This window comes from Entelurus aequoreus, linkage group LG09 (genome assembly GCF_033978785.1).
Source record: "Entelurus aequoreus isolate RoL-2023_Sb linkage group LG09, RoL_Eaeq_v1.1, whole genome shotgun sequence".
Lineage (NCBI taxonomy): Eukaryota > Metazoa > Chordata > Actinopteri > Syngnathiformes > Syngnathidae > Entelurus > Entelurus aequoreus.
In genome coordinates this window covers 17,862,342-17,889,542 of record NC_084739.1, presented here as the reverse complement: position 1 = coordinate 17,889,542, position 27,201 = coordinate 17,862,342, and the positions used below count along the sequence as shown (strand labels likewise).

Sequence of the window (27,201 nt, the reverse complement as noted above, 5' to 3'; positions counted from 1 at the left end):
ATCGAAGGTCACGGGCATTCAATGTTGGTTTTCAGACTTGCTGCTTACATGCCGTGATTTCGCCAGATTCTCTGAGCCTTTTGGTGAAATTACAGACCGTAGATGGTGAAATCCCTAAATTCCGTGCAATAGCTGGTTGAGAAATGTTGTTCTTAAACAATTTGCTCACGCATTTGTTCACAAAGTGGTGACCCTCGCCCCATCCTTGTTTGTGAATGACTGAGCATTTCATGGAAGCTGCTTTTATACCCAATCATGGCACACACCTGTTCCCAATTAGCCTGTTCACCTGTGGGATGTTCCAAATAAGTGTTTGATGAGCATTCCTCAACTGTCTGTCTTTTTTGCCACTTGTGCCAGCTTTTTTGGAACATGTTGCAGGCATCAAATTCCAAATGAGCTAATATTTGTAAAAAATAACAAAAGTTTTCCAGTTCAAACGTTAAGTATCTTGTCTATGCAGTCTATTCAATTGAATGTAGGTTGAAAAGGATTTGCAAATCATTGTATTCTGTTTTTATTTACCATTTACACAATGTGTCAACTTCACTGGTTTTGGGTTTTGTACATTTATTTATGAAGTAAACATTTTTTTTACCATGAATTGGTGTGCATGAGTAATATCGCACCAGGTGAAGTTAAACAACAAAAGTAATTCAGCTTTCTGCTGTTTGTTTTGCACACAACAGTGCCCTCTAGTGTGAACTGTACTTACTGCACTGTGCACTGTACTTTGCTATGCATGCACTTCTCACATAATGCTCAAACTCTTATGAAATTACAGCATTTGAATGTATTAAAAAATATAAACGTGACAATAGGGCTTCTATATAATATGCTCAGCAATATAAAAAAAAAGTTATCTTAAATAGTGTACAAAAACAATAAAAAAAAACACAGCACATCCAACACAATATATACACTAGATCAAAACATTCCTAAAGGAAGATGACAGTCAATCTTTAAAGGAATTGTCTCTGTCCACAGCCAGTGATGCCCATCAGCTTCCACTCCGTGCACAGTAAACCAACATGGCGACATGTACACGCCTACCAGCAGAGCTTTCACTTCTGCTGTCCAACATTCCTTTTGGAAATGATCATCACAACAAGGGACTCTTTGTTGCACGCCTTCATTTTTGGGGGTACATGACGCCTTCTGCATACTTGGGGAGCTCCGTTTTTTCTGCAATCCAGTTGTTGTAATAGGTGAGCTGCGTGTAGACCCCCGGATTGTTCTCCTTAGCGCAGCCGATGCCCCAACTCACTACGCCGAAGAGAAACATCCGACCGGATGCTTCACACACCAGCGGACCGCCAGAGTCGCCCTGTGAGGAGGAAGGGGCCAACATGTCCGTCAGCGCTTAGTAAACAATGTGATGTTATTATTGGTCTTTTTTTTTTTTTACCAAGGGGCATGTACTAACAAGTGGCGTAGCTAAGGCCATTTTTATATTTTATTTAGTAAAAAAAAAAAAAAAAAGTTATTCAAATTAAAATGTGTGCCAATTTGTCTTTTTTTCTTAAATTTTTTTGTTTTTATTTGATTTTATTCACGAAATATGCTACAGGCCAAGAACATTTTAGCTGCGGGACAAAAATGGCCCGTACGCCCCATTTTGGACACACCTGCCGTCGATTGACAGCAAAGATATAATACAGTACTGTGACACCGCCCTCTGAAAATGGAGATGCCGGGGATTGAACCCGGGACCTCATACATGCAAAGCATGCGCTCTACCACTGAGCTACATCCCCTGAGTGACACTCCATAGCCTAGGGTAATGCAGCGATCAAAATGGGAGGAGTTACTTTTTGTTTTGTTTTGAGGGTGCTAAATCTTGAGGAGCCATTCTTTTCAAAGAGCAGTTCAATAAAAATGCTAATTTTCATATTCTTACATTTTCTAGACAAAACACATTTTTATTACGTAAAACAATCCGTGGTAAAACTTTCAGGATTTGGATCAGAATATTTGAAATGTATAAAAAAATATTGGTTTTTCTTCATTTTTCTTACTTAATGTATTCATTGTTTCAATTTTGATGGAAACAAATGTATGTATGCATGAAATTTCACATGTTTTAAACTCATATTATTTATTTATATATTTATTTATAATAAAAAAAACCTTCATAAAACTTGTTACAGGTTACAAAACCTCCTTTTGGTTGCTGACATCTGACATCTACGCACAGCAAGTAAGCATGGAGATGGTTTAAAAATTTATTTTTGAAAATTGCTAAAAAAACAACAACATTTTTATCGATTTTTGAAATGTAATAATTACACACCAGCGGACCGCCAGATTCGCCCTGTGAGGAGGAAGGGGCCAACATGTCCGTCAGCGCTTAGTGAACAATGTGATGTTATTATTGGTCTTTGTTTTTTCACCAAGGGGCATGTACTAACAAGTGGCGTAGCTAAGACAATTTTTATATTTTATTTAGTAAAAAAAAAAAAAAAAGTTATTCAAATAAAAATGTCTGCCAATTTGTCTTTTTTTCTTACATTTTTTTGTTTTTATTTACGAAAGATGCTACAGGCCAACAACATTTTAGCTGCGGGACAAAAATGGCCCCTATGCCACATTTTGGACACACCTGTCGTCGATTGACAGCAAAGATGTAATACAGTACTGTGACACTACTCTATGAAAATGGAGATGCCGGGGAATGAACCCGGGACCTCATACATGCAAAGCATGCGCTCTACCACTGAGCTACATCCCCTGAGTGACACTCCATAGCCTTGGGTAATGCACGGATCAAAATGGGAGGAGTTACTTTTTTTTTTTTTGAGGGTGCTAAATCTTGAGGAGCCATTCTTTTCAAAGAGCAGTTCAATAAAAATGCTAATTTTCATATTCTTACATTTCCTAGACAAAACACATTTTTATTACGTAAAACAATCCGTGGTAAAACTTTCAGGATTTGGATCAGAATATTTGAAATGTATAAAAAAAATATTGGGCTTTCTTCATCGTTCTTACTTAATGTATTCATTGTTTCAATTTTGATGGAAACAAATGTATGTATGCATGAAATTTCACATGTTTTAAACTCATATTATTTATTTATATATTTATTTATAATAAGAAAACCTTCATAAAACTTTTTACAGGTTATAAAACCTCCTTTTGGTTGTTGACATCTGACATCTACACACAGCAAGTAAGCATGGAAATGGTTTAAAAATGTATTTTTAAAAAATTGCTAAAAAAAACCCAATTTTTATCGATTTTTGAAATGTAATAATTATACACCAGCGGACCGCCAGAGTCACCCTGTGAGGAGGAAGGGGCCAACATGTCCGTCAGCGCTTAGTGAACAATGTGATGTTATTATTGGTCTTTTTTTTTTTACCAAGGGGCATGTACTAACAAGTGGCGTAGCTAAGGCCATTTTTATATTTTATTTCGACACACCTGTTGTCGATTGACAGCAAAGATGTAATACAGAACTGTGACACTACTCTATGAAAATGGAGATGCCGGGGATTGAACCCAGGACCTCATACATGCAAAGCATGCGCTCTACCACTGAGCTACATCCCCTGAGTGACACTCCATAGCCTTGGGTAATGCAGCGATCAAAATGGGAGGAGTTACTTTTTTTTTTTTTTTTGAGGGTGCTCAATCTTGAGGAGCCATTCTTTTTCCAAGAGGAGTTCAATAAAAATGCTAATTTTCATATTCTTACATTTTCTAGACAAAACACATTTATATTACGTAAAACAATCCGTGGTAAAACTTTCAGGATTTGGATCAGAATATTTGAGATGTATAAAAAAATATTGGGCTTTCGTCATCTTTCTTATTAAATGTATTCATTGTTTCAATTTTGGTGGAAACAAATATATGTATGCATGAAATTTCACATGTTTTAAACTCATATTATTTATTTATATATTTATTTATAATAAGAAAACCTTCATAAAACTTGTTACAGGTTATAAAACCTCCTTTTGGTTGCTGACATCTGACATATACGCACAGCAAGTAAGCATGGAGATGGTTTAAAAATGTATTTTTAAAAATTGCTAAAAAAAAAACATTTTTATCGATTTTTGAAATGTAATAATTACACACCAGCGGACCGCCAGAGTCGCCCTGTGAGGAGGAAGGGGCCAACATGTCCGTCAGCGCTTAGTAAACAATGTGATGTTATTATTGGTCTTTGTTTTTTTACCAAGGGAGATGTACTAACAAGTGGCGTAGCTAAGGCCATTTTTATATTTTATTTAGTAAAAAAAAAAAAAAAAAGTTATTCAAATTAAAATGTCTGCCAATTTGTCTTTTTTTCTTACATTTTTTTGTTTTTATTTGATTGTATTCACGAAATATGCTACAGGCCAACAACATTTTAGCTGCGGGACAAAAATGGCCCCTATGCCACATTTTGGACACACCTGTTGTCGATTGACGGCAAAGATGTAATACAGTACTGTGACACCACCCTCTGAAAATGGAGATGCCGGGGATTGAACCCGGGACCTCATACATGCAAAGCATGCGCTCTACCACTGAGCTACATCCCCTGAGTGACACTCCATAGCCTTGGGTAATGCAGCGATCAAAATGGGAGGAGTTACTTTTTGTTTTGTTTTGAGGGTGCTAAATCTTGAGGAGCCATTCTTTTCAAAGAGCAGTTCAATAAAAATGCTAATTTTCATATTCTTACATTTTCTAGACAAAACATATTTTCATTACGTAAAACAATCCGTGGTAAAACTTTCAGGATTTGGATCAGAATATTTGAAATGTATAAAAAAATATTGGGCTTTCTTCATCTTTCTAACTAAATGTATTCATTGTTTCAATTTTGATGGAAACAAATGTATGTATGCATGAAATTTCACATGTTTTAAACTCATATTATTTATTTATATATTTATTTATAATAAGAAAACCTTCATAAAACTTGTTACAGGTTACAAAACCTCCTTTTGGTTGCTGACATCTGACATCTACACACAGCAAGTAAGCATGGAGATGGTTTAAAAATTTATTTTTGAAAATTGCTTAAAAAAACCAACATTTTTATCGATTTTTGAAATGTAATAATTACACACCAGCGGACCGCCAGAGTCGCCCTGTGAGGAGGAAGGGGCCAACATGTCCGTCAGCGCTTAGTGAACTATGTGATGTTATTATTGGTCTTCTTTTTTTTACCAAGGGGCATGTACTAACAAGTGGTGTAGCTAAGGCCATTTTTATATTTTATTTTGTAAAAATAAATAAAAAAGTTATCCAAATTAAAATGTCTGCCAATTTGTCTTTTTTTCTTAAATTTTTTTGTTTTTGTTTGATTTTATTCACGAAATATGCTACAGGCCAACAACATTTTAGCTGCGGGACAAAAATGGCCCCTATGCCACATTTTGGACACACCTGTCGTCGATTGACAGCAAAGATGTAATACAGTACTGTGACACCACCCTCTGAAAATGGAGATGCCGGGGATTGAACCCGGGACCTCATACATGCAAAGCATGCGCTCTACCACTGAGCTACATCCCCTGAGTGACACTCCATAGCCTTGGGTAATGCAGGGATCAAAATGGGAGGAGTTACTTTTTTTTTTTTTTTTTGAGGCTGCTAAATCTTGAGGAGCCATTCTTTTCAAAGAGCAGTTCAATAAAAATGCTAATTTTCATATTCTTACATTTTCTAGACAAAACACATTTTCATTACGTAAAACAATCCGTGGTAAAACTTTCAGGATTTGAAACAGAATATTTGAAATGTATAAAAAAAATACTGGTTTTTCTTCATTTTTCGTACTTAATGTATTCATTGTTTCAATTTTGATGGAAACAAATGTATGTATGCATGAAATTTCACATGTTTTAAACTCATATTATTTATTTATATATTTATTTATAATAAGAAAACCTTCATAAAACTTGTTAAAGGTTACAAAACCTCCTTTTGGTTGCTGACATCTGACATATACGCACAGCAAGTAAGCATGGAGATGGTTTAAAAATGTATTTTTGAAAATTGCTAAAAAAACCAACATTTTTTATCGATTTTTGAAATGTAATAATTACACAACAGCGGACCGCCAGAGTCGCCCTGTGAGGAGGAAGGGGCCAACATGTCCCTCAGCGCTTAGTAAACAATGTGATGTTATTATTGGTCTTTGTTTTTTTACCAAGGGAGATGTACTAACAAGTGGCGTAGCTAAGACAATTTTTATATTTTATTTAGTAAAAAAAAAAAAAAAAGTTATTCAAATTAAAATGTCTGCCAATTTGTCTTTTTTTCTTAAATTTTTTTGTTTTTGTTTGATTTTATTCACGAAATATGCTAGAGGCCAACAACATTTTAGCTGTGGGACAAAAATGGCCCCTATGCCACATTTTGGACACACCTGTCGTCGATTGACAGCAAAGATGTAATACAGTACTGTGACACTACTCTATGAAAATGGAGATGCCGGGGATTGAACCCAGGACCTCATACATGCAAAGCATGCGCTCTACCACTGAGCTACATCACCTGAGTGACACTCCATAGCCTTGGGTAATGCAGCGATAAAAATGGGAGGAGTTACTTTTTTCTTTTTTTTTTGAGGGTGCTAAATCTTGAGGAGCCATTCTTTTCAAAGAGCAGTTCAATAAAAATGCTAATTTTCATATTCTTACATTTTCTAGACAAAACACATTTTTATTACGTAAAACAATCCGTGGTAAAACTTTCAGGATTTGGATCAGAATATTTGAAATGTATAAAAAAATATTGGGCTTTCGTCATCTTTCTTACTAAATGTAGTCATTGTTTCAATTTTGATGGAAACAAATGTATGTATGCATGAAATTTCACATGTTTTAAACTCATATTATTTATTTATATATTTATTTATAGTAAGAAAACCTTCATAAAACTTGTTACAGGTTATAAAACCTCCTTTTGGTTGCTGACATCTGACATATACGCACAGCAAGTAAGCATGGAGATGGTTTAAAAATGTATTTTTAAAAAATTGCTAAAAAAAAAACCCATTTTTATCGATTTTTGAAATGTAATAATTACACACCAGCGGACCGCCAGAGTCGCCCTGTGAGGAGGAAGGGGCCAACATGTCCGTCAGCGCTTAGTGAACAATGTGATGTTATTATTGGTCTTCTTTTTTTTTTACCAAGGGGCATGTACTAACAAGTAGCATAGCTAAGGCCATTTTTATATTTTATTTTGTAAAAATAAATAAAAAAGTTATCCAAATTAAAATGTCTGACAATTTGTCTTTTTTTCTTAAATTTTTTTGTTTTTATTTGATTGTATTCACGAAATATGCTACAGGCCAACAACATTTTAGCTGCGGGACAAAAATGGCCCCTATGCCAGATTTTGGACACACCTGTCGTCGATTGACAGCAAAGATGTAATACAGTACTGTGACACCACCCTCTGAAAATGGAGATGCTGGGGATTGAACCCGGGACCTCATACATGCAAAGCATGCGCTCTACCACTGAGCTACATCCCCTGAGTGACACTCCATAGCCTTGGGTAATGCACGGATCAAAATGGGAGGAACTACTTTTTTTTTTTTTTTGAGGGTGCTAAATCTTGAGGAGCCATTCTTTTTCCAAGAGGAGTTCAATAAAAATGCTAATTTTCATATTCTTACATTTTCTAGACAAAACACATTTATATTACGTAAAACAATCCGTGGTAAAACTTTCAGGATTTGGATCAGAATATTTGAAATGTATAAAAAAATATTGGGCTTTCTTCATCTTTCTTACTTAATGTATTCATTGTTTCAATTTTGATGGAAACAAATGTATGTATGCATGAAATTTCACATGTTTTAAAGTCATATTATTTATTTATATATTTATTTATAATAAGAAAACCTTCATAAAACTTGTTACAGGTTATAAAACCTCCTTTTGGTTGTTGACATCTGACATATACGCACAGCAAGTAAGCATGGAGATGGTTTAAAAATTTATTTTTAAAAATTGCTAAAAAAACCAACATTTTTATCGATTTTTGAAATGTAATAATTACACACCAGCGGACCGCCAGAGTCGCCCTGTGAGGAGAAGGGGCCAACATGTCCGTCAGCGCTTAGTGAACAATGTGATGTTATTATTGGTCTTTGTTTTTTTACCAATGGGCATGTACTAACAAGTGACATAGCTAAGGCCATTTTTATATTTTATTTTGTAAAAATAAATAAAAAAGTTATTCAAATTGAAATGTCTGCCTATTTGTCTTTTTTTCTTAAATGTTTTTGTTTTTGTTTGATTTTATTCACGAAATATGCTACAGGCCAACAACATTTTAGCTGCGGGACAAAAATGGCCCCTATGCCACATTTTGGACACACCTGTCGTCGATTGACAGCAAAGATGTAATACAGTACTGTGACACCACCCTCTGAAAATGGAGATGCCGGGGATTGAACCCGGGACCTCATACATGCAAAGCATGCGCTCTACCACTGAGCTACATCCCCTGAGTGACACTCCATAGCCTTGGGTAATGCAGCGATCAAAATGGGAGGAGTTCCTTTTTTTTTTTTTTGAGGGTGCTAAATCTTGAGGAGCCATTCTTTTCAAAGAACAGTTCAATAAAAATGCTAATTTTCATATTCTTACATTTTCTAGACAAAACACATTTTTATTACGTAAAACAATCCGTGGTAAAACTTTCAGGATTTGGATCAGAATATTTGAAATGTATAAAAAAATATTGGTTTTTCTTCATTTTTCTTACTTAATGTATTCATTGTTTCAATTTTGATGGAAACAAATGTATGTATGCATGAAATTTCACATGTTTTAAACTCATATTATTTATTTATATATTTATTTATAATAAGAAAACCTTCATAAAACTTGTTACAGGTTACAAAACCTCCTTTTGGTTGCTGACATCTGACATCTACGCACAGCAAGTAAGCATGGAGATGGTTTAAAAATTTATTTTTGAAAATTGCTAAAAAAACAACAACATTTTTATCGATTTTTGAAATGTAATAATTACACACCAGCGGACCGCCAGAGTCGCCCTGTGAGGAGGAAGGGGCCAACATGTCCGTCAGCGCTTAGTGAACAATGTGATGTTATTATTGGTCTTTGTTTTTTCACCAAGGGGCATGTACTAACAAGTGGCGTAGCTAAGACAATTTTTATATTTTATTTAGTAAAAAAAAAAAAAAAAGTTATTCAAATAAAAATGTCTGCCAATTTGTCTTTTTTTCTTACATTTTTTTGTTTTTATTTACGAAAGATGCTACAGGCCAACAACATTTTAGCTGCGGGACAAAAATGGCCCCTATGCCACATTTTGGACACACCTGTCGTCGATTGACAGCAAAGATGTAATACAGTACTGTGACACTACTCTATGAAAATGGAGATGCCGGGGATTGAACCCGGGACCTCATACATGCAAAGCATGCGCTCTACCACTGAGCTACATCCCCTGAGTGACACTCCATAGCCTTGGGTAATGCACGGATCAAAATGGGAGGAGTTACTTTTTTTTTTTTTTTTGAGGCTGCTAAATCTTGAGGAGCCATTCTTTTCAAAGAGGAGTTCAATAAAAATGCTAATTTTCATATTCTTACATTTTCTAGACAAAACACATTTATATTGTGTAAAACAATCCGTGGTAAAACTTTCAGGATTTGGATCAGAATATTTGAAATGTATAAAAAAATATTGGGCTTTCGTCATCTTTCTTACTAAATGTATTAATTGTTTCAATTTTGATGGAAACAAGTGTATGTATGCATGAAATTTCACATGTTTTAAACTCATATTATTTATTTATATATTTATTTATAATAAGAAAACCTTCATAAAACTTGTTACAGGTTATAAAACCTCCTTTTGGTTGCTGACATCTGTCATATACGCACAGCAAGTAAGCATGGAGATGGTTTAAAAATGTATTTTTTAAAATTGCTAAAAAAAAACAACATTTTTATCGATTTTTGAAATGTAATAATTACACACCAGCGGACCGCCAGAGTCGCCCTGTGAGGAGGAAGGGGCCAACATGTCCGTCAGCGCTTAGTAAACAATGTGATGTTATTATTGGTCTTCTTTTTTTTACCAAGGGGCATGTACTAACAAGTGGCATAGCTAAGGCCATTTTTATATTTTATTTTGTATAAATAAATAAAAAAGTTATTCAAATTAAAATGTCTGCCAATTTGTCTTTTTTTCTTAATTTTTTTTTGTTTTTGTTTGATTTTATTCACTAAATATGCTACAGGCCAACAACATTTTAGCTGCGGGACAAAAATGGCCCCTATGCCACATTTTGGACACACCTGTCGTCAATTGACAGCAAAGATGTAATAAAGTACTGTGAGACTACTCTATGAAAATGGAGATGCCGGGGAATGAACCCGGGACCTCATACATGCAAAGCATGCGCTCTACCACTGAGCTACATCCCCTGAGTGACACTCCATAGCCTTGGGTAATGCACGGATCAAAATGGGAGGAGATACTTTTTTTTTTTTTGAGGGTGCTAAATCTTGAGGAGCCATTCTTTTCAAAGAGCAGTTCAATAAAAATGCTAATTTTCATATTCTTACATTTCCTAGACAAAACACATTTTTATTACGTAAAACAATCCGTGGTAAAACTTTCAGGATTTGGATCAGAATATTTGAAATGTATAAAAAAAATATTGGGCTTTCTTCATCGTTCTTACTTAATGTATTCATTGTTTCAATTTTGATGGAAACAAATGTATGTATGCATGAAATTTCACATGTTTTAAACTCATATTATTTATTTATATATTTATTTATAATAAGAAAACCTTCATAAAACTTGTTACAGGTTACAAAACCTCCTTTTGGTTGCTGACATCTGTCATATACGCACAGCAAGTAACCATGGAGATGGTTTAAAAATGTATTTTTAAAAATTGCTAAAAAAAAAACATTTTTATCGATTTTTGAAATGTAATAATTACACACCAGCGGACCGCCAGAGTCGCCCTGTGAGGAGGAAGGGGCCAACATGTCCGTCAGCGCTTAGTAAACAATGTGATGTTATTATTGGTCTTTTTTTTTTTTTACCAATGGGCATGTACTAACAAGTGGCGTAGCTAAGGCCATTTTTATATTTTATTTAGTAAAAAAAAAAAAAAAAGTTATTCAAATTAAAATGTCTGCCAATTTGTCTTTTTTTCTTAAATTTTTTTGTTTTTGTTTGATTTTATTCACGAAATATGCTACAGGCCAACAACATTTTAGCTGCGGGACAAAAATGGCCCCTATGCCACATTTTGGACACACCTGTCGTCGATTGACAGCAAAGATGTGACACTACTCTATGAAAATGGAGATGCTGGGGATTAAACCCGGGACCTCATACATGCAAAGCATGCGCTCTACCACTGAGCTACATCCCCTGAGTGGCACTCCATAGCCTTGGGTAATGCACGGATCAAAATGGGAGGAGTTACTTTTTTTGTTTGTTTTGAGGGTGCTAAATCTTGAGGAGCCATTCTTTTTCCAAAAGCAGTTCAATAAAAATGCTAATTTTCATATTCTTACATTTTCTAGACAAAACATTTTTATTACGTAAAACAATCCGTGGTAAAACTTTCAGGATTTGGATCAGAATACTTGAAATGTATAAAAAAATAATGGGCATTCTTCATCTTTCTAACTAAATGTATTCATTGTTTCAATTTTGATGGAAACAAATGTATGTATGCATGAAATTTCACATGTTTTAAACTCATATTATTTATTTATATATTTATTTATAATAAGAAAACCTTCATAAAACTTGTTACAGGTTACAAAACCTCCTTTTGGTTGCTGACATCTGACATCTACACACAGCAAGTAAGCATGGAGATGGTTTAAAAATGTATTTTTGAAAATCACTAAAAAAAAATGTACTAACAAGTGGCGTAGCTAAGGCCATTTTTATATTTTATTTCGTAAAAATAAATAAAAAAGTTATTCAAATTAAAATGTCTGCCAATTTGTCTTTTTTTCTTACATTATTTTGTTTTTATTTGATTGTATTTACGAAATATGCTACAGGCCAACAACATTTTAGCTGCGGGACAAAAATGGCCCCTATGCCACATTTTGGACACACCTGTTGTCGATTGACAGCAAAGATGTAATACAGTACTGTGACACCACCCTCTGAAAATGGAGATGCCGGGGATTGAACCCGGGACCTCATACATGCGAAGCATGCGCTCTACCACTGAGCTACATCCCCTGAGTGACACTCCATAGCCTTGGGTAATGCAGCGATCAAAATGGGAGGAGTTACTTTTTTTTTTTTTTTTGAGGGTGCTAAATCTTGAGGAGCCATTCTTTTCAAAGAGGAGTTCAATAAAAATGCTAATTTTCATATTCTTAAATTTTCTAGACAAAACACATTTTTATTACGTAAAACAATCCGTGGTAAAACTTTCAGGATTTGGATCAGAATATTTGAAATGTATAAAAAAATATTGGGCTTTCGTCATCTTTCTTATTAAATGTATTCATTGTTTCAATTTTGATGGAAACAAATGTATGTATGCATGAAATTTCACATGCTTTAAACTCATATTATTTATTTATATATTTATTTATAATAAGAAAACCTTCATAAAACTTGTTACAGGTTACAAAACCTCCTTTTGGTTGCTGACATCTGACATCTACACACAGCAAGTAAGCATGGAGATGGTTTAAAAATGTATTTTTGAAAATCACTAAAAAAAAAAACATTTTTATCGATTTTTGAAATGTAATAATTACACACCAGCGGACCGCCAGAGTCAGTTATTATTGGTCTTTTTTTTTTTTACCAAGGGAGATGTACTAACAAGTGGCGTAGCTAAGGCCATTTTTATATTTTATTTAGTAAAAAAAAAAAAAAAAGTTATTCAAATTAAAATGTCTGCCTATTTGTCTTTTTTTCTTAAATTTTTTTGTTTTTGTTTGATTTTATTCACGAAATATGCTACAGGCCAACAACATTTTAGCTGTGGGACAAAAATGGCCCCTATGCCACATTTTGGACACACCTGTCGTCGATTGACAGCAAAGATGTAATACAGTACTGTGACACCACCCTCTGAAAATGGAGATGCCGGGGATTGAACCCGGGACCTCATACATGCAAAGCATGCGCTCTACCACTGAGCTACATCCCCTGAGTGACACTCCATAGCCTTAGGTAACGCAGGGATCAAAATGGGAGGAGATACTTTTCTTTTTTTTTTTTGAGGCTGCTAAATCTTGAGGAGCCATTCTTTTCAAAGAGGAGTTCAATAAAAATGCTAATTTTCATATTCTTACATTTTCTAGACAAAACACATTTGTATTTACATTTACATTTATGTGGGCTCTGTACCGAGGATGTCGTTGTGGCTTGTACAGCCCTTTGAGACACTTGTGATTTAGGGCTATATAAATAAACATTGATTGATTGATTGATTGATATTGCGTAAAACAATCCGTGGTAAAACTTTCAGGATTTGGATCAGAATATTTGAAATGTATAAAAAAATATTGGGCTTTCGTCATCTTTCTTACTAAATGTATTCATTGTTTCAATTTTGATGGAAACAAATGTATGTATGCATGAAATTTCACATGTTTTAAACTCATATTATTTATTTATATATTTATTTATAATAAGAAAAGCTTCATAAAACTTGTTACAGGTTATAAAACCTTCTTTTGGTTGCTGACATCTGACATATACGCACAGCAAGTAAGCATGGAGATGGTTTAAAAATGTATTTTTAAAAATTGCTTAAAAAAACAAAATTTTTATCGATTTTTGAAATGTAATAATTACACACCAGCGGACCGCCAGAGTCGCCCTGTGAGGAGGAAGGGGCCAACATGTCCGTCAGCGCTTAGTGAACAATTTAATGTTATTATTGGTCTTCTTTTTTTTTTTTTACCAAGGGAGATGTACTAACAAGTGGCATAGCTAAGGCCATTTTTATATTTTATTTTGTAAAAATAAATAAAAAAGTTATCCAAATTAAAATGTCTGCCAATTTTTCTTTTTTTCTTAAATTTTTTTGTTTTTGTTTGATTGTATTCACGAAATATGCTACAGGCCAACAACATTTTAGCTGCGGGACAAAAATGGCCCCTATGCCACATTTTGGACACACCTGTCGTCGATTGACAGCAAAGATGTAATACAGTACTGTGACACTACTCTATGAAAATGGAGATGCCGGGGATTGAACCCGGGACCTCATACATGCAAAGCATGCGCTCTACCACTGAGCTACATCCCCTGAGTGACACTCCATAGCCTTACGTAATGCACGGATCAAAATGGGAGGAGTTACTTTTTTCTTTTTTTTTTGAGGGTGCTAAATCTTGAGGAGCCATTCTTTTTCCAAGAGCAGTTCAATAAAAATGCTAATTTTCATATTCTTACATTTTCTAGACAAAACACATTTTTATTACGTAAAACAATCCGTGGTAAAACTTTCAGGATTTGGATCAGAATATTTGAAATGTATAAAAAAATATTGGGCTTTCTTCATCTTTCTTACTTAATGTATTCATTGTTTCAATTTTGATGGAAACAAATGTATGTATGCATGAAATTTCACATGCTTTAAACTCATATTATTTATTTATGTTTTTATTTATAATAAGAAAACCTTCATAAAACTTGTTACAGGTTATAAAACCTCCTTTTGGTTGCTGACATCTGACATATACGCACAGCAAGTAAGGATGGAGATGGTTTAAAAATGTATTTTTAAAAATTGCTAAAAAAAACAACATTTTTATCGATTTTTGAAATGTAATAATTACACACCAGCGGACCGCCAGAGTCGCCCTGTGAGGAGGAAGGGGCCAACATGTCCGTCAGCGCTTAGTAAACAATGTGATGTTATTATTGGTCCTTTGTTTTTTACCAATGGGCAGGTACTAACAAGTGGCGTAGCTAAGGCCATTTTTATATTTTATTTAGTAAAAAAAAAAAAAAAAAGTTATTCAAATTAAAATGTCTGCCAATTTGTCTTTTTTTCTTACATTTTTTTGTTTTTGTTTGATTTTATTCACGAAATATGCTACAGGCCAACAACATTTTAGCTGCGGGACAAAAATGGCCCCTATGCCACATTTAGGACACACCTGTCGTCGATTGACAGCAAAGGTGTAATACAGTACTGTGACACTACTCTATGAAAATGGAGATGCCGGGGATTGAACCCGGGACCTCATACATGCAAAGCATGCGCTCTACCACTGAGCTACATCCCCTGAGTGACACTCCATAGCCTTGGGTAATGCAGGGATCAAAATGGGAGGAGTTACTTTTTTGTTTGTTTTGAGGGTGCTAAATCTTGAGGAGCCATTCTTTTTCCAAAAGCAGTTCAATAAAAATGCTAATTTTCATATTCTTACATTTTCAAGATAAAACACATTTTTATTACGTAAAACAATCCGTGGTAAAACTTTCAGGATTTGGATCAGAATATTTGAAATGTATAAAAAAATAATGGGCATTCTTCATCTTTCTAACTAAATGTATTCATTGTTTCAATTTTGATGGAAACAAATGTATGTATGCATGAAATTTCACATGTTTTAAACTCATATTATTTATTTATAATAAGAAAACCTTCATAAAACTTGTTACAGGTTACAAAACCTCCTTTTGGTTGCTGACATCTGACATATACGCACAGCAAGTAAGCATGGAGATGGTTTAAAAATGTATTTTTAAAAATTGCTAAAAAAAAAACATTTTTATCGATTTTTGAAATGTAATAATTACACACCAGCGGACCGCCAGAGTCGCCCTGTGAGGAGGAAGGGGCCAAACAAATGTATGTATGCATGAAATTTCACATGTTTTAAACTAATATATTATTTATATATACTTTACAGAACTGGTTTCAGGTTATAAAACCTCCTTTTGGTTGCTGACATCTGACATCTACGCACAGCAAGTAAGCATGGAGATGGTTTAAAAATGTATTTTTAAAAATTGCTAAAAAAAAAAAACCACATTTGTATTGATTTTTTAAATGTAATAATTAATTTAGAATTGAAATAGATAAGAACCGCAATTTGTATTTGATAAAAACTTTTTTTTTTTAAATTACTATATACCATAAAAATAAAAAATACTGGATAGGTTGATTGGCAACACTAAATTGGCCCTAGTGTGTGAATGTGAGTGTGAATGTTGTCTATCTATCTATTTTGGCCCTGTGATGAGGTGGCGACTTGTCCAGGGTGTACACCGCCTTCCGCCCGAGTGCAGCTGAGATAGGCTCCAGCACCCCCCGCGACCCCAAAAGGGACAAGCGGTAGAAATAGAAATTGGATGGATGGATGATATATGATTGTCACCTTGACTTATGATTTCAAAGCAGGTCAACCTTCAATTTGTATGTACAAAAATCAAATAAACAAATGCATAGGCAATTGTGTAATAATATAAAGAGACCATCATACAATTACAATATATTCATACAATCACTAGTATAAGCGGCCCTCTGAACGCAGCCATAAGTGCGATGTGGCCTTTAATGAAAACGAGTTTCCTACACGCTAGCATTAGCTTATAGCTAGAGATGGACATAACTTTGTACTTCCGACCATAGAAGGAAGAAAGTGGGTGTAAAGGACAGTGCTGAGAAGAAACAGATGCCATTCATTAAATTAGGGTATATAATCATCTAACACCAGGGAGGAATGTTAAAATAATATCCAAATGTTGTACATTTATCCATTAATATATGGAAAAGCTGCTGATGGTGTGTTTGACAGAGAAGCAGCTGAAGGTAAATTCTGTACTTTTGTAATCCACTCTACAAGGTAAATGCTGTACATTATTTCCATTTTACGTCATGAAAGTATTGTAGTTGTTAGTAGTATATTCTATTGCATTGTTTTTCATACAATATATTGAAGTTAATTAATTAACTCATACTATGTTTTGCACATGGTGCATCTAGGAGAAAGCAAATCACCAGGTTAACTAGTAGGTATTTCAGTTTGGGCACATAATAACATAGAGCCCTTTAGTACTGACATTCGTGTGTGGATTGGATGAGTTCTCGCGGAAGAAAAGGCAATACAATTGGACCTTGGAATGCAAAGGTGATGACCCTATCCGTGAGAAGAGACTACATGTTTAGCTTAATGACAGCATCTAAGATACGACCTGCATCTGTTGTCTTCCCAGAAGCTTACACACGAACATCTCTTTTTATGGTCAGGGTGTGCTGTCCTGACTTAGCACACACCCAGAGACAGGAGGTAGGAATATAAAACTGATGGTTTGGCTTCTCCAAGTTAGGAGTGCTTCATTTTTGACCTGACCTCCTCCAGGAACTGCAGTCCTGTATAATGACGCTCGCTTGTAATAAAGCAACTTTTGGTTCAGGACAGCGTCACTGCCGTCTCTTTTGAACCAGCTGCACAGCCGTGTTGCCCTTCTGCCCGGGAGAGGGTGACTAGACCAGAACTACACATCAATATCTTATCTAAAATTTATTTTATGGCACACGTTAAAATGGTGTTGTTTTGGAAGGGGGAAGCACCAATTAAAATGATTTGAATTGAGTTCAAATGCGATTTCAATGCGAGACGTTGATTTGAGATACAAGTGCTGTGAGTTACAAGTTCTGTCACAGAACCAATTAAGCTCGTAAATTTGGGTGCTACCGAATATACAAATAAAACTTTAAGAAAATGTGACCGCAAAACTGCACTACAACCCCAACAGAAAATTTGTTCCAAAAAAAAGCAGCATTTGGATACGCTTTTCTGGTTTATTGCTCTGATGTTGATGTGTAAAGTATGTTTGTAGTTCAAGCGTACACACACCAGGTAGGGTACTATTCACATTTTTAATTATAGTTTTATTCACATTTTTTACACACACACACACACACACACACACACACACACACACACACACACACACACACACACACACACACACACACACACACACACATATATATACTGTATATACAGTATTATTCTTCTGACTTATTGTGTCTGTATTGTTAAAATGTTATTGTGATGCAAAGGTTTTTTTTAGATGAGAGAAAATTGTAGCTAATATTGTCACTACATGGGCACAATGAAAACACAACAAATATCAAATTATAGTCAAAGTTTTAGAATAATTTCCAAAAATAGTTTTTTTTTATCTCAATGATCAATCTCAATTATATTTCCACATCTTATAACAGCTAGCAGCGATTGTTTCTTTGATTTAAAAAAAATGGTTAAAAAAACAAAAACTATAATAACAAGCCAGTCTTTTGAACGACTCTTTCAAATGAACGACTCCTAAAGATATGGCTCGCTTCAAAGAGCCCTAAATCCCATCTCTACTCTGGTGATGTCATCACACCTGCCATATTATCTTGGGGGGAAAAAACATGTTTGCTCACCTCGCAAGCATCTGTGCTCCAATTCGGTCCCGCAGCACATAACATGTTGTCAGTGATCAGATTGTCGTAGATGGGATCTTTTTTACAGTCGGACTGGGAGAGAAGGTTCACACGAGCCTCTTTCAAGTACTGAGAATACTGCCAGGCCCCTGCAGGACAACACGTCTATTAAAACAAGCTAAATGGTAGAAAACATTGTCATATTTGTACAACATATGGACAAAAGTATTTCTGATGTTTCTTTTCCCACAAACACGATCATGAAGAAAACAAACTGTTAAAATGATGTTCTGTAAGAGTGCAGGTATCACAATAGGGCTTGAAACATGGAAACACAATGCATTGTGGTTCTTGCTGGCCTCTGAATAGCTTTTTTTACATGGTTGAATGCAGGACTGTGTCCTAAAGTTGCGTTTTTTTTTCTTGAACAAGTTTAAAACCTGGCGCAAACGTGCCGTATCAATAAATGCCACATTGGTTGTCGCGTCAGGAAAAAAAAAGATTTGGTGATTTTGGTATCTCATTTCCAGCGTAGAAGCAAAGCCAAGAAAGTCAGGTTCGTGAGCTAATTAAGAGACGATGAATAGTCGGGATAGCGGCCGTGAGACCGTCAAATATCCCTTTTAACGCCATTACCTGGTACATGTTGGTGTGTTCACTGCAATTTCATACTGGTCATTTTGAATCAACGCATGTTTTATACTGTTTCACACGTTGCATTCGTGTTACCATTGCGGCGCTATTCAGGGAAAGGATTCCTATCGGACAATTGAATAGGCACCCCAGCTTCTTGTGTCGACACCACCAGCAACCAAAATCGCTCCAGCTTCGAATCCTGCTCAGGCCAATCTCACTCCAACACCTCCTGCACGGCCTCAGCCGCCAGTCTTACGCCCAGCCAAGCCTACACTTCCTGCACATCTTCCACTTCCTGCTCTTCGCCCAGCAAGGCCACCGCTTCCTCAAGTAGGTCAGACGCCACCTTCCTCGTCTCAAGTGGGTCCGACGCCACCGTCCTTGTCTCAAGTGGGTCCGACGCCACCATCTGCCTGGTCTCAAGTGGGTCCGACGCCACTTCCTGCTTCGTCTCCGGGTCCGCAGTTACCTCCAGCTACCCCATTGAGTCTTCCGACGCCGCCACCAGCCCAGTAGTCTGCTTCGGCTCGACTTCAAGCCCAGCAGTCTGCTCGGCCTGCCTACACGTTGGCCACGAATGTGGCCAGTTCATGGACGCCCAACGCGCCATCAGCAGCAATGCCCAGCACCCAGGCATGGACTTTTATGGATACTGGTGCGCCGCTCACATCCGCCACCTCGCCAGCTGCGGTGGCGTTTTTGCTGCCGCCACCTGACTCATCTTGGGTGGCTTCGGGAACAACTGGCCAAGCAACCCGCCACCAGGTCCTCCCTCCACCCTCCCGTGACTATCAACTAGGGCTGTGAATCTTTGGGTGTCCCACGATTCGATTCAATATCGATTCTTGGGGTCACGATTCGATTCAAAATCGATTTTTTTTTCAATTCAACACGATTCTCGATTCAAAAACGATTTTTTTCCTGATTCAAAACTATTCTCTATTCATTCAATACATAGGATTTCAACAGGATCTACCCCAGTCTGCTGACATGCAAGCAGAGTAGTAGATTTTAATTTTAAAAAATCTTTTTTATTTTTTTTATAAATGTCTAATGATAATGTCAATGAGGGATTTTTAATCACTGCTATGTTGAAATTGTAACTAATATTGATACTGTTATTGATAATATTCATTTTTGTTTCACTACTTTTGGTTTGTTCTGTGTCGTGTTTGTGTCTCCTCTCAATTGCTCTGTTTATTGCAGTTCTGAGTGTTGCTGGGTTGGGTTTGGTTTTGGAATTGGATTGCATTGTTATGGTATTGCTGTGTATTGTTTTGTTAGATTTGTTAAATAACTAAAAAATTATTTTTTTTTTAAATTAATTTAAAAAAATTTAAAAAAAATATTTTTTAAAAATGAGAATTGATTCTGAATCGCACAATGTAAGAATCGCGATTCGAATTCGAATCGATTTTTTCCCACACCCCTACTATCAACCTATTTTTCTTGGGCTGTCTGGAATCCGTCCCTTAAGGCGGGGGTACTGTCATGATCCGTTGCCCAGGTCATGTTAGTTTATAATATCCTTAGTGTATTTTCTATTTTCTGTTTTCAGAACCCTCTTTAGTTTAGTTAGTTTCCATGGACACTGATTCCCTGCACCTGCCTCTGATTATTGGCCGGGATGTTCACCTGCTCCTGATCGGAGAACTATTTATACCTGCCTCGCGCTGCATTCGCCTTCGAAGTCTTGTTCGCTACTTGCGACTGTTTGTGTTGGCTTCATGCTAGGACTACTGTTTCTATTCTATATATTTTGCCATGCTAAGTTAGCCTCACACATACTTTTCCTGCGGCACAACCTTCTACGTTATTTTGCCTTCATATTGGAATAAATCATCTTCTTACCTGCACACTACTTCCAGACGTCTTTCTGCATCTCGGGGAAATGACAAGCACAAAAGCAAGCGACCCGAACGTAACAAAAAGAACAACACCCCTATTCATAGATCAATGACTGAGGAGACCAACATTGTGTTTCAGACTTACAATATATTTAGTTTGAAACTAATTTCTCCAGCAGAGACCACACAGTGACAAGTCCTTCTTACTTACCTCTAAAAAGAAGGTAGTCTTCTCTTTCTGAAGTAAAATTCAGAGGTCTTGCACACACCTTAAGTTGGTTTGTCCGTGAGCCTTGACTGACTTTGCATTCCGAAATGTTTGGCCTGCATATAAACTGACTCTGTTGACCATCGAGATACAGGACATGCTTGCTCAAATCTCATCTATTGGACGTGCTCATATGGATCAATTCCACCAATTTGACTTATTTTTCATGGTGACAAGCCTTTGGAACAGGGTCCAGTTTGTTTAGGTACAGCCCCTTGATTTTTTTTTTGTACGATCCATTTTAATCCAAATCGTTGCTCTCTGCAAATACAGTACAGCCGTTTAAACAAAACCTACGTCCAGTAAAAATGGCGACCCGGCACCCACGATGCATTGCTAAATCACATGCCCTTTCGAGCCATATAGTGCACAGTAGGTTGAGAGTTATATTGTACTTACGGGATTTTTGCTTCCCAAACCCAGCAGTGATGCACTGGAAGCCAACAGGAAGTTGAGTATGAGGTGGAGGAAGACAAACCGTGCGTGCAGATTCTGTTTGTACGGCACATCCGCCATCACTGCTTTTAATCTTCAACAGAGCTGGAAAGATTAAAAACTCATCATCTCATAGTCTACGGTAGCCTCTTTTACGCAGATATGCTGCAAAATAGGGGTATGACACCAAGCGCACCTATGTCATTGTTGTAGGTGGTGGCATTGAATGCTTGGTGAAGGATCACTTTTTCCACAGTGAACTTCTGCTCGTTGACGTCATCTGTTTCATTGATGGCGCTCTTCCCCAGGAACACCGACAGACGTTGGATGTTGGTCCCCGCGCTGAATCAAAACACGCATCAAAACAGGATCCTAATGAGTCAACGTTATTTAGTGGGAATTGCAGAAGAGGAAATGATAACTTGCGGCGTTGCTGTGTGTTCTGACGCACCCATTGGGGAAGCAGTGTGCAGCCGTCAGCACCCAGCATGGCGCAACAAGCGAGCCGCCGCAAAGGAAATTGGAGCGCTGATGGAAAATGGCCGCGAGCCACGGCTGCGACTGTATGGCCACGAAAGAACCGCCCACAATCCTGTGCATCATCCGCTGTGACATTTCTCCACACGTCAGTTCTGCGAGAAGGAGCAGAGTCGTCAAGATGTTATGGCGACAAAGTTGCGGGGCAACCTGACTATAGTGTACCTGTATCCGTAGCAACCGTGGGTTGGACTGTTGTGGAACCTAGGATGGCAACATAAGATCAGTAAAAAAAACTATCAAATAAAAAATGGAATGTTATGCTAGAGCTTAGGCGTTATTACATTTGGGAATGTCACAGAATTCTCTCACGACTCTCTTCCCTCGTCTGACACGACACCATGGCATCAAGCTCTGGTCAGGATTCCTAGAATGGAAGTGCACTCACTTTAAAGTCAAACAATCACTCAACATAATATTGTTTTTTGTCTATTTGTTTTTTGTGGGGAAAGAACCCTATTATGCAAAACACAAATGCAGGGGATGTTGGCTCTTATAGGAACAGGACTGTACTGTAGCACTAAATTCTGGGCCACCACAGAGAAGACTCCTGAAGGACCCTCTAGCCCAGGGGTCCGGAACCTTTTTGGCTGAGAGAGCCATGAAAGCCAAATATTTTAAAATGTATTTCCGTGAGAGCTATATAATATTTTTTAACACTGTATATAACTAAATGCATGCATTTTTAAGTATAATAAGTGACTTCAATATTAACCAAGTATTGATGATATTGTTATTATAAGCTCTAACGCAGACAAACTATTTATAGTGGCGCCGTGATCACTACCGTGTGTCCCTATGTTTACATCATCGAGTGGTCTGCTGCTTCCTCGCTTCCTTGCTCCCTGCAAGTTTATTCTAGATCATAAATGAATGCATCTCACCTGGACAGAAGACGTCTGAGTAGGTATTCCAACAAGTTGGTACACTTTGACAGCCATTTAGGACCCGAAAATGGCCAGAACGATACAAAAAGAATGCTCTACCTCTGCCTACATGTTCAATATTGAAGTGCAACTTTGATTGTCAATACTTTATTGAGCAATTTAATTTGTTGTTTTGCTTGTGTATATTTGAGGGCACCCCAGCCCCTCCTTAACATATGTTATTGCTTTTGGTTGTGATTGCAAAATTTTGCTAACAGACAAAGTATAATTTATTCACCTGGACAGAAGACGTCTGAGTAGTTTCCGACAAGTCGTGACACTGGCGAGGACCCCCCATTAACTCCCCACCCGCTGCTGCTGAGTGTGAATGCTTAAATGTGAGTTTTGACAACGTTTTGATGTCTATGTTAAGGAAAGTGTTCGAAGCTAGGTTTGCTCCATCCAGGCGGAACGAACCATTTTGCAATTTTGGCGTAGAACTGTAGATAGTGCTTGGGGCCCCTGTACAACATCCCCACTCATACTCACATAACATAACATGGATACTTGCCTTTGTGCATTACTGAATTGAATGCATACCTGCAGTGTCTATGATCTCCGAGTCCAGCTGAGGTCCCCCAAGGGTTTCTGAACCGGTTCCATCTGAGACAGCGACCCCAAGTCTTTGTCTTGGAAAAACTTCCCCTGTAACTGCTGCCATCCCCGGACTGACACTCTTCTGAAGAATCGTCTTTAAACAAAAAGAGAGGCGAACAATTAAAAACAATGTACACTTAAAACAAATGACCTATGTGCTCACCTTGATTAGAGTGCCGACGGCTTGGCGTCTTTTTATACCATTTCTTTGGAAAAGCCTAAAAAAAAAGGATGTACCACAATTATCTACTTCAGACCTAATAGGGTATGATGAAATGATGCTTCTGTTTACTTACAAGCTCGATAGTGACTGCTGCAAAGACACAAAGGATGACTAACAAGTTCATCTTTACTTCTGCTTTTGGGATATTTATGTCTGAAGACAAACAGCAAAAGGAGAAGAGAACACATCAACACGGAATGATGCCCTAATAGAGAGATTGTCTGCAGGGACATAACAGGACGGACACACATGTGATAATTAGAAAAAGACGATAAAGACAAGGTGATAAAATGCATGTGCGCATATGCAGATAAACCGTCATAATCCATATCAGTGCAGACTGTGCAGTATCAGTGTGGAATTGCTTACTGTTTTTGTATCGTGTCAAAATATTTTCTCTAACAGAACACAGTATGATGTGATAACACTGATTGCATTGACAGAACTGTACCTTCTCTTCTTTCTTTCAACACAATTTATTACACATTTATACACACCTTTAGAATGACACAAATATTCCTAATACTTAGGAGCAAATGCATACTGTACCTTTCTGTTGTAATAAGGTGTCAAAAAATCCAGATCCAAGAAGTGATAGGTAGTTTTCCAACGCAGGTGGTGCTGATCTCCTCCACGTGTCTTCTTGAGGTGTTTAGGTGCTGACTTCTCATGCGTCGCCTCCACTTTATAAATAAAGGAGCTGGTAGGAGGAGTTTACCACAAGCTCCAAACTGCTGAAGTTTCATATTCCGCCTTACATGAGAGATGGTCATGTCCTGTGACATCAGCGCCTCTTCTCACAGTCAGAATAGAAGATATCCAAAATTGGTGTGAAAAGAGACAGGCATGTACGTAACGTCAATTTAGTCACTTTCATTTCCCAATGATTACATACAGTAAAGCTCTCAGTGCCCCACTGTGGAAATGTTCATTGTAAATTCACAGCAAATTATTGGCAATAATAGTATCAGTTTCACAGCAACATTTACAGCACTTTACTGTAAAATATCTTCACAACAATTTACCGTAACTGCAGTGCTGTCATTTTGCAGTTTATTTCAATATTACTACAACTATATGCTGTGCTTCACAATTATACTTTTATTGTTAATGATGCTCTTGTTTTGATAACATATCGCTACATACTGTACAAAAGTGTGCAACATAGTCCCATGGAACCTCTCAAAGAGGAACTGCACTTTATTTTTTTTATTTTGCCTATCGTTCACAATCATTATGAAAGACATGACGAGGGATGGATTTTTTTTTAATGCATTCTAAATATTAAATAATCGTAAATAAAAGTCTGCTTACGGCGGAGCCAATGGGAGGTCCACTATTCCGCTCGTAAAATCCAGTATATAACCATTCAAAAAGCACCAACAATACTCTATTTACATTTTGTGATTTGAATATTAACCAAGTATTAGGGATTTTGTTATTAAAAGGGCTAACACAGACAAACTATTTATAGCGGCGACGTGATCACTATCGCGTGTCGCTATGTTTACATCATCGAGTGGTCTGCTGTTTCCTCACTTCCTTTGTCCCTGGAAGTTTTTTGTGGATCATGAATGATGCATCTCACCTGGAAAGTAGATGGCTGAGGATGTATTCCGACATGTTGGTACATTTAGGACCTGAAAATGGGGAGAACGATACAATTTGATAATGTAATAATGTAAGTATATATGTAATGTAATAACGGGCACATTTATAATAACATTTAATATTTATGTATTTTAATCATTTTAAACAAACGCTTAAAATTATTAATTTCAAAAACGCATCACAACATTTGCTTTTTTTTTCTTCATCGCTGATTTCTGCTCACTGCAGACTTTATGAGAGCCAACAAACATGATAAAACATCACTTACTGTACAAGATCTGCTGTCATTAGGATGCCGACTGGATGTTTATATATTCCCATTTAGGTGAAAAATGTCTCATAATCTTCACGAAGAAACAGGGCGGGGGGACCAAGCGTCTCTTTGTGTCGTTCTCGCCATCTCTTGGTCCGAAATTGCTGTCAAAGTGTACCAACAAGTCGGAATACGTTCTCAGACTTTTTCTGTCCCGGTGAGATGCAAGATTTATGATACACAATAAACTTCCAGGGAGCAAGGAAGCGAGAAAACACCTCGCCAGTCGATCGTGACAAAATCGTACACAGGCTTACGATAAATAGTTTGTCTGCGTTAGCATTTATAATAACAATATCACTAATACTTGGTTAATATTCAAATCACAAAATGTAAATGGAGTATTGTTGGCGTTTTTGAGTGGTTATTTATTTTATGGGCGAAATAGAGGAGCTCCCATTGGCTCCGCTGTAAGCAGACTTTTATTTACATTTATTTACAAGTTAGAATGCATTTTAAAAAATCCATCCGTCGTCATGTCTTTCATGATTGTGAACGATAAGCAACATTTCCAAAAAAGTGCAGTTTCCCTTTAAGAGACAAATCAGTTTCTATTTAAGGTAGTTTTGTAACATTACAGAGAACTATGATTACAGTATTTTACTGGGAAATACCAGTTAGCTGCTGTGAAATATAAGGGTGTTTTTACAGACATTTGTTGTATAGTTAGAGTACGTTTTGATTATTATACTGTTAAATGCTGTGAAATCCTGGTACTTTTTTTTACAGTGTGCAATTTGGTCATCTTAATTTACTACTATTTTTTGTTTATTTATTTTTATTTGTTAGGAACAGTGCATATTCATAAACATCTGCAATAATACAAGTGTAATTATGGCAGATTATAGCACAACTGCTAATTTCCATCTGTTATCCCCAGCCAGGTAATTAAAATAAATTAACAAATACAGAAGCACGAAGTAAATTTTACAAAAACAAAACAAACACAAACATTAAAAAAAGACAATACAGATTCCTGACACTTTAAAGTGCTTTAATAGAAAATGTTAAGATACTTTTCCTTCCATGATGTGCAGACTATGGCACACTCACAAAACAAATTCAGAGAGCCTAATGGAGCCAAAATGGGAATTATGCTGAGTAAATTACAAGTAATTTGATTTCATGAAACTTAGTCTAATGTGAAAACCTATATTGTACAAACTATTCTTACACTGTAACAAATTATCTTTTAATTAGCAATTGTGGATTCATGTTCTCTTGAATCATTTGAGTGCACAATTTAGCTGACCCAGCAGAAGCGCTGTTGGATCAGCAATATACTAAGTTTTCCATCAACATGGCCAAAAGTAGTTGAGCTAAATGCACCAGGACGTCTATGGCAAATCTCTCTGGTCGGCATTAGCCTGATCATTACAACACTGCATTGAAACAAGAGT

General features: G+C 36.6%; 1 protein-coding gene and 15 non-coding genes across 16 annotated transcripts; all 16 read right to left on the bottom strand.

The window, feature by feature from the left end:
• Positions 1–575: 575 nt before the first annotated feature.
• LOC133657207 (tissue-type plasminogen activator-like) lies at positions 576–24,561 on the bottom strand. Its single transcript, XM_062058234.1, has 11 exons — positions 24,427–24,561; positions 23,951–24,030; positions 23,818–23,872; positions 23,598–23,748; positions 22,416–22,498; positions 22,297–22,335; positions 22,046–22,226; positions 21,791–21,936; positions 21,559–21,699; positions 18,409–18,557; positions 576–1,327 (listed from the first exon to the last, which is right to left on the bottom strand). The coding sequence occupies exons 2-11, from the start codon at positions 23,999–24,001 to the stop codon at positions 1,133–1,135; spliced, it is 1,191 nt and encodes a 396-aa protein (XP_061914218.1). The 5' UTR covers positions 24,002–24,030; positions 24,427–24,561; the 3' UTR covers positions 576–1,132.
• Positions 1,686–1,757, bottom strand: trnaa-ugc (transfer RNA alanine (anticodon UGC)). Its single transcript has one exon. It is a non-coding gene; the product is annotated as a tRNA-Ala (tRNA).
• trnaa-ugc (transfer RNA alanine (anticodon UGC)) lies at positions 2,660–2,731 on the bottom strand. The gene has a single exon. It is a non-coding gene; the product is annotated as a tRNA-Ala (tRNA).
• Positions 3,484–3,555, bottom strand: trnaa-ugc (transfer RNA alanine (anticodon UGC)). Its single transcript has one exon. It is a non-coding gene; the product is annotated as a tRNA-Ala (tRNA).
• Positions 4,467–4,538, bottom strand: trnaa-ugc (transfer RNA alanine (anticodon UGC)). Its single transcript has one exon. It is a non-coding gene; the product is annotated as a tRNA-Ala (tRNA).
• On the bottom strand, positions 5,449–5,520 carry trnaa-ugc (transfer RNA alanine (anticodon UGC)). Its single transcript has one exon. It is a non-coding gene; the product is annotated as a tRNA-Ala (tRNA).
• Positions 6,434–6,505, bottom strand: trnaa-ugc (transfer RNA alanine (anticodon UGC)). The gene has a single exon. It is a non-coding gene; the product is annotated as a tRNA-Ala (tRNA).
• trnaa-ugc (transfer RNA alanine (anticodon UGC)) lies at positions 7,421–7,492 on the bottom strand. The gene has a single exon. It is a non-coding gene; the product is annotated as a tRNA-Ala (tRNA).
• On the bottom strand, positions 8,402–8,473 carry trnaa-ugc (transfer RNA alanine (anticodon UGC)). Its single transcript has one exon. It is a non-coding gene; the product is annotated as a tRNA-Ala (tRNA).
• Positions 9,374–9,445, bottom strand: trnaa-ugc (transfer RNA alanine (anticodon UGC)). The gene has a single exon. It is a non-coding gene; the product is annotated as a tRNA-Ala (tRNA).
• trnaa-ugc (transfer RNA alanine (anticodon UGC)) lies at positions 10,358–10,429 on the bottom strand. The gene has a single exon. It is a non-coding gene; the product is annotated as a tRNA-Ala (tRNA).
• trnaa-ugc (transfer RNA alanine (anticodon UGC)) lies at positions 11,326–11,397 on the bottom strand. Its single transcript has one exon. It is a non-coding gene; the product is annotated as a tRNA-Ala (tRNA).
• On the bottom strand, positions 12,159–12,230 carry trnaa-cgc (transfer RNA alanine (anticodon CGC)). The gene has a single exon. It is a non-coding gene; the product is annotated as a tRNA-Ala (tRNA).
• Positions 13,087–13,158, bottom strand: trnaa-ugc (transfer RNA alanine (anticodon UGC)). Its single transcript has one exon. It is a non-coding gene; the product is annotated as a tRNA-Ala (tRNA).
• On the bottom strand, positions 14,194–14,265 carry trnaa-ugc (transfer RNA alanine (anticodon UGC)). Its single transcript has one exon. It is a non-coding gene; the product is annotated as a tRNA-Ala (tRNA).
• On the bottom strand, positions 15,179–15,250 carry trnaa-ugc (transfer RNA alanine (anticodon UGC)). The gene has a single exon. It is a non-coding gene; the product is annotated as a tRNA-Ala (tRNA).
• Positions 24,562–27,201: the final 2,640 nt, after the last annotated feature.

What these genes read in the sequence shown, in the direction of transcription:
- LOC133657207 (XM_062058234.1), bottom strand. Translation starts at nt 24,001, where the DNA reads ATGAACTTGTTAGTCATCCTTTGTGTCTTTGCAGCAGTCACTATCGAG. An exon ending in CAGCAGTCACTATCGAGCTT is followed by an intron (nt 23,873 to 23,950) that starts GTAAGTAAACAG and finishes CTTTTTTTTTAG; the next exon opens with GCTTTTCCAAAGAAATGGTA. An exon ending in GGAGATCATAGACACTGCAG is followed by an intron (nt 22,499 to 23,597) that starts GTATGCATTCAA and finishes CTTCCATTCTAG; the next exon opens with GAATCCTGACCAGAGCTTGA.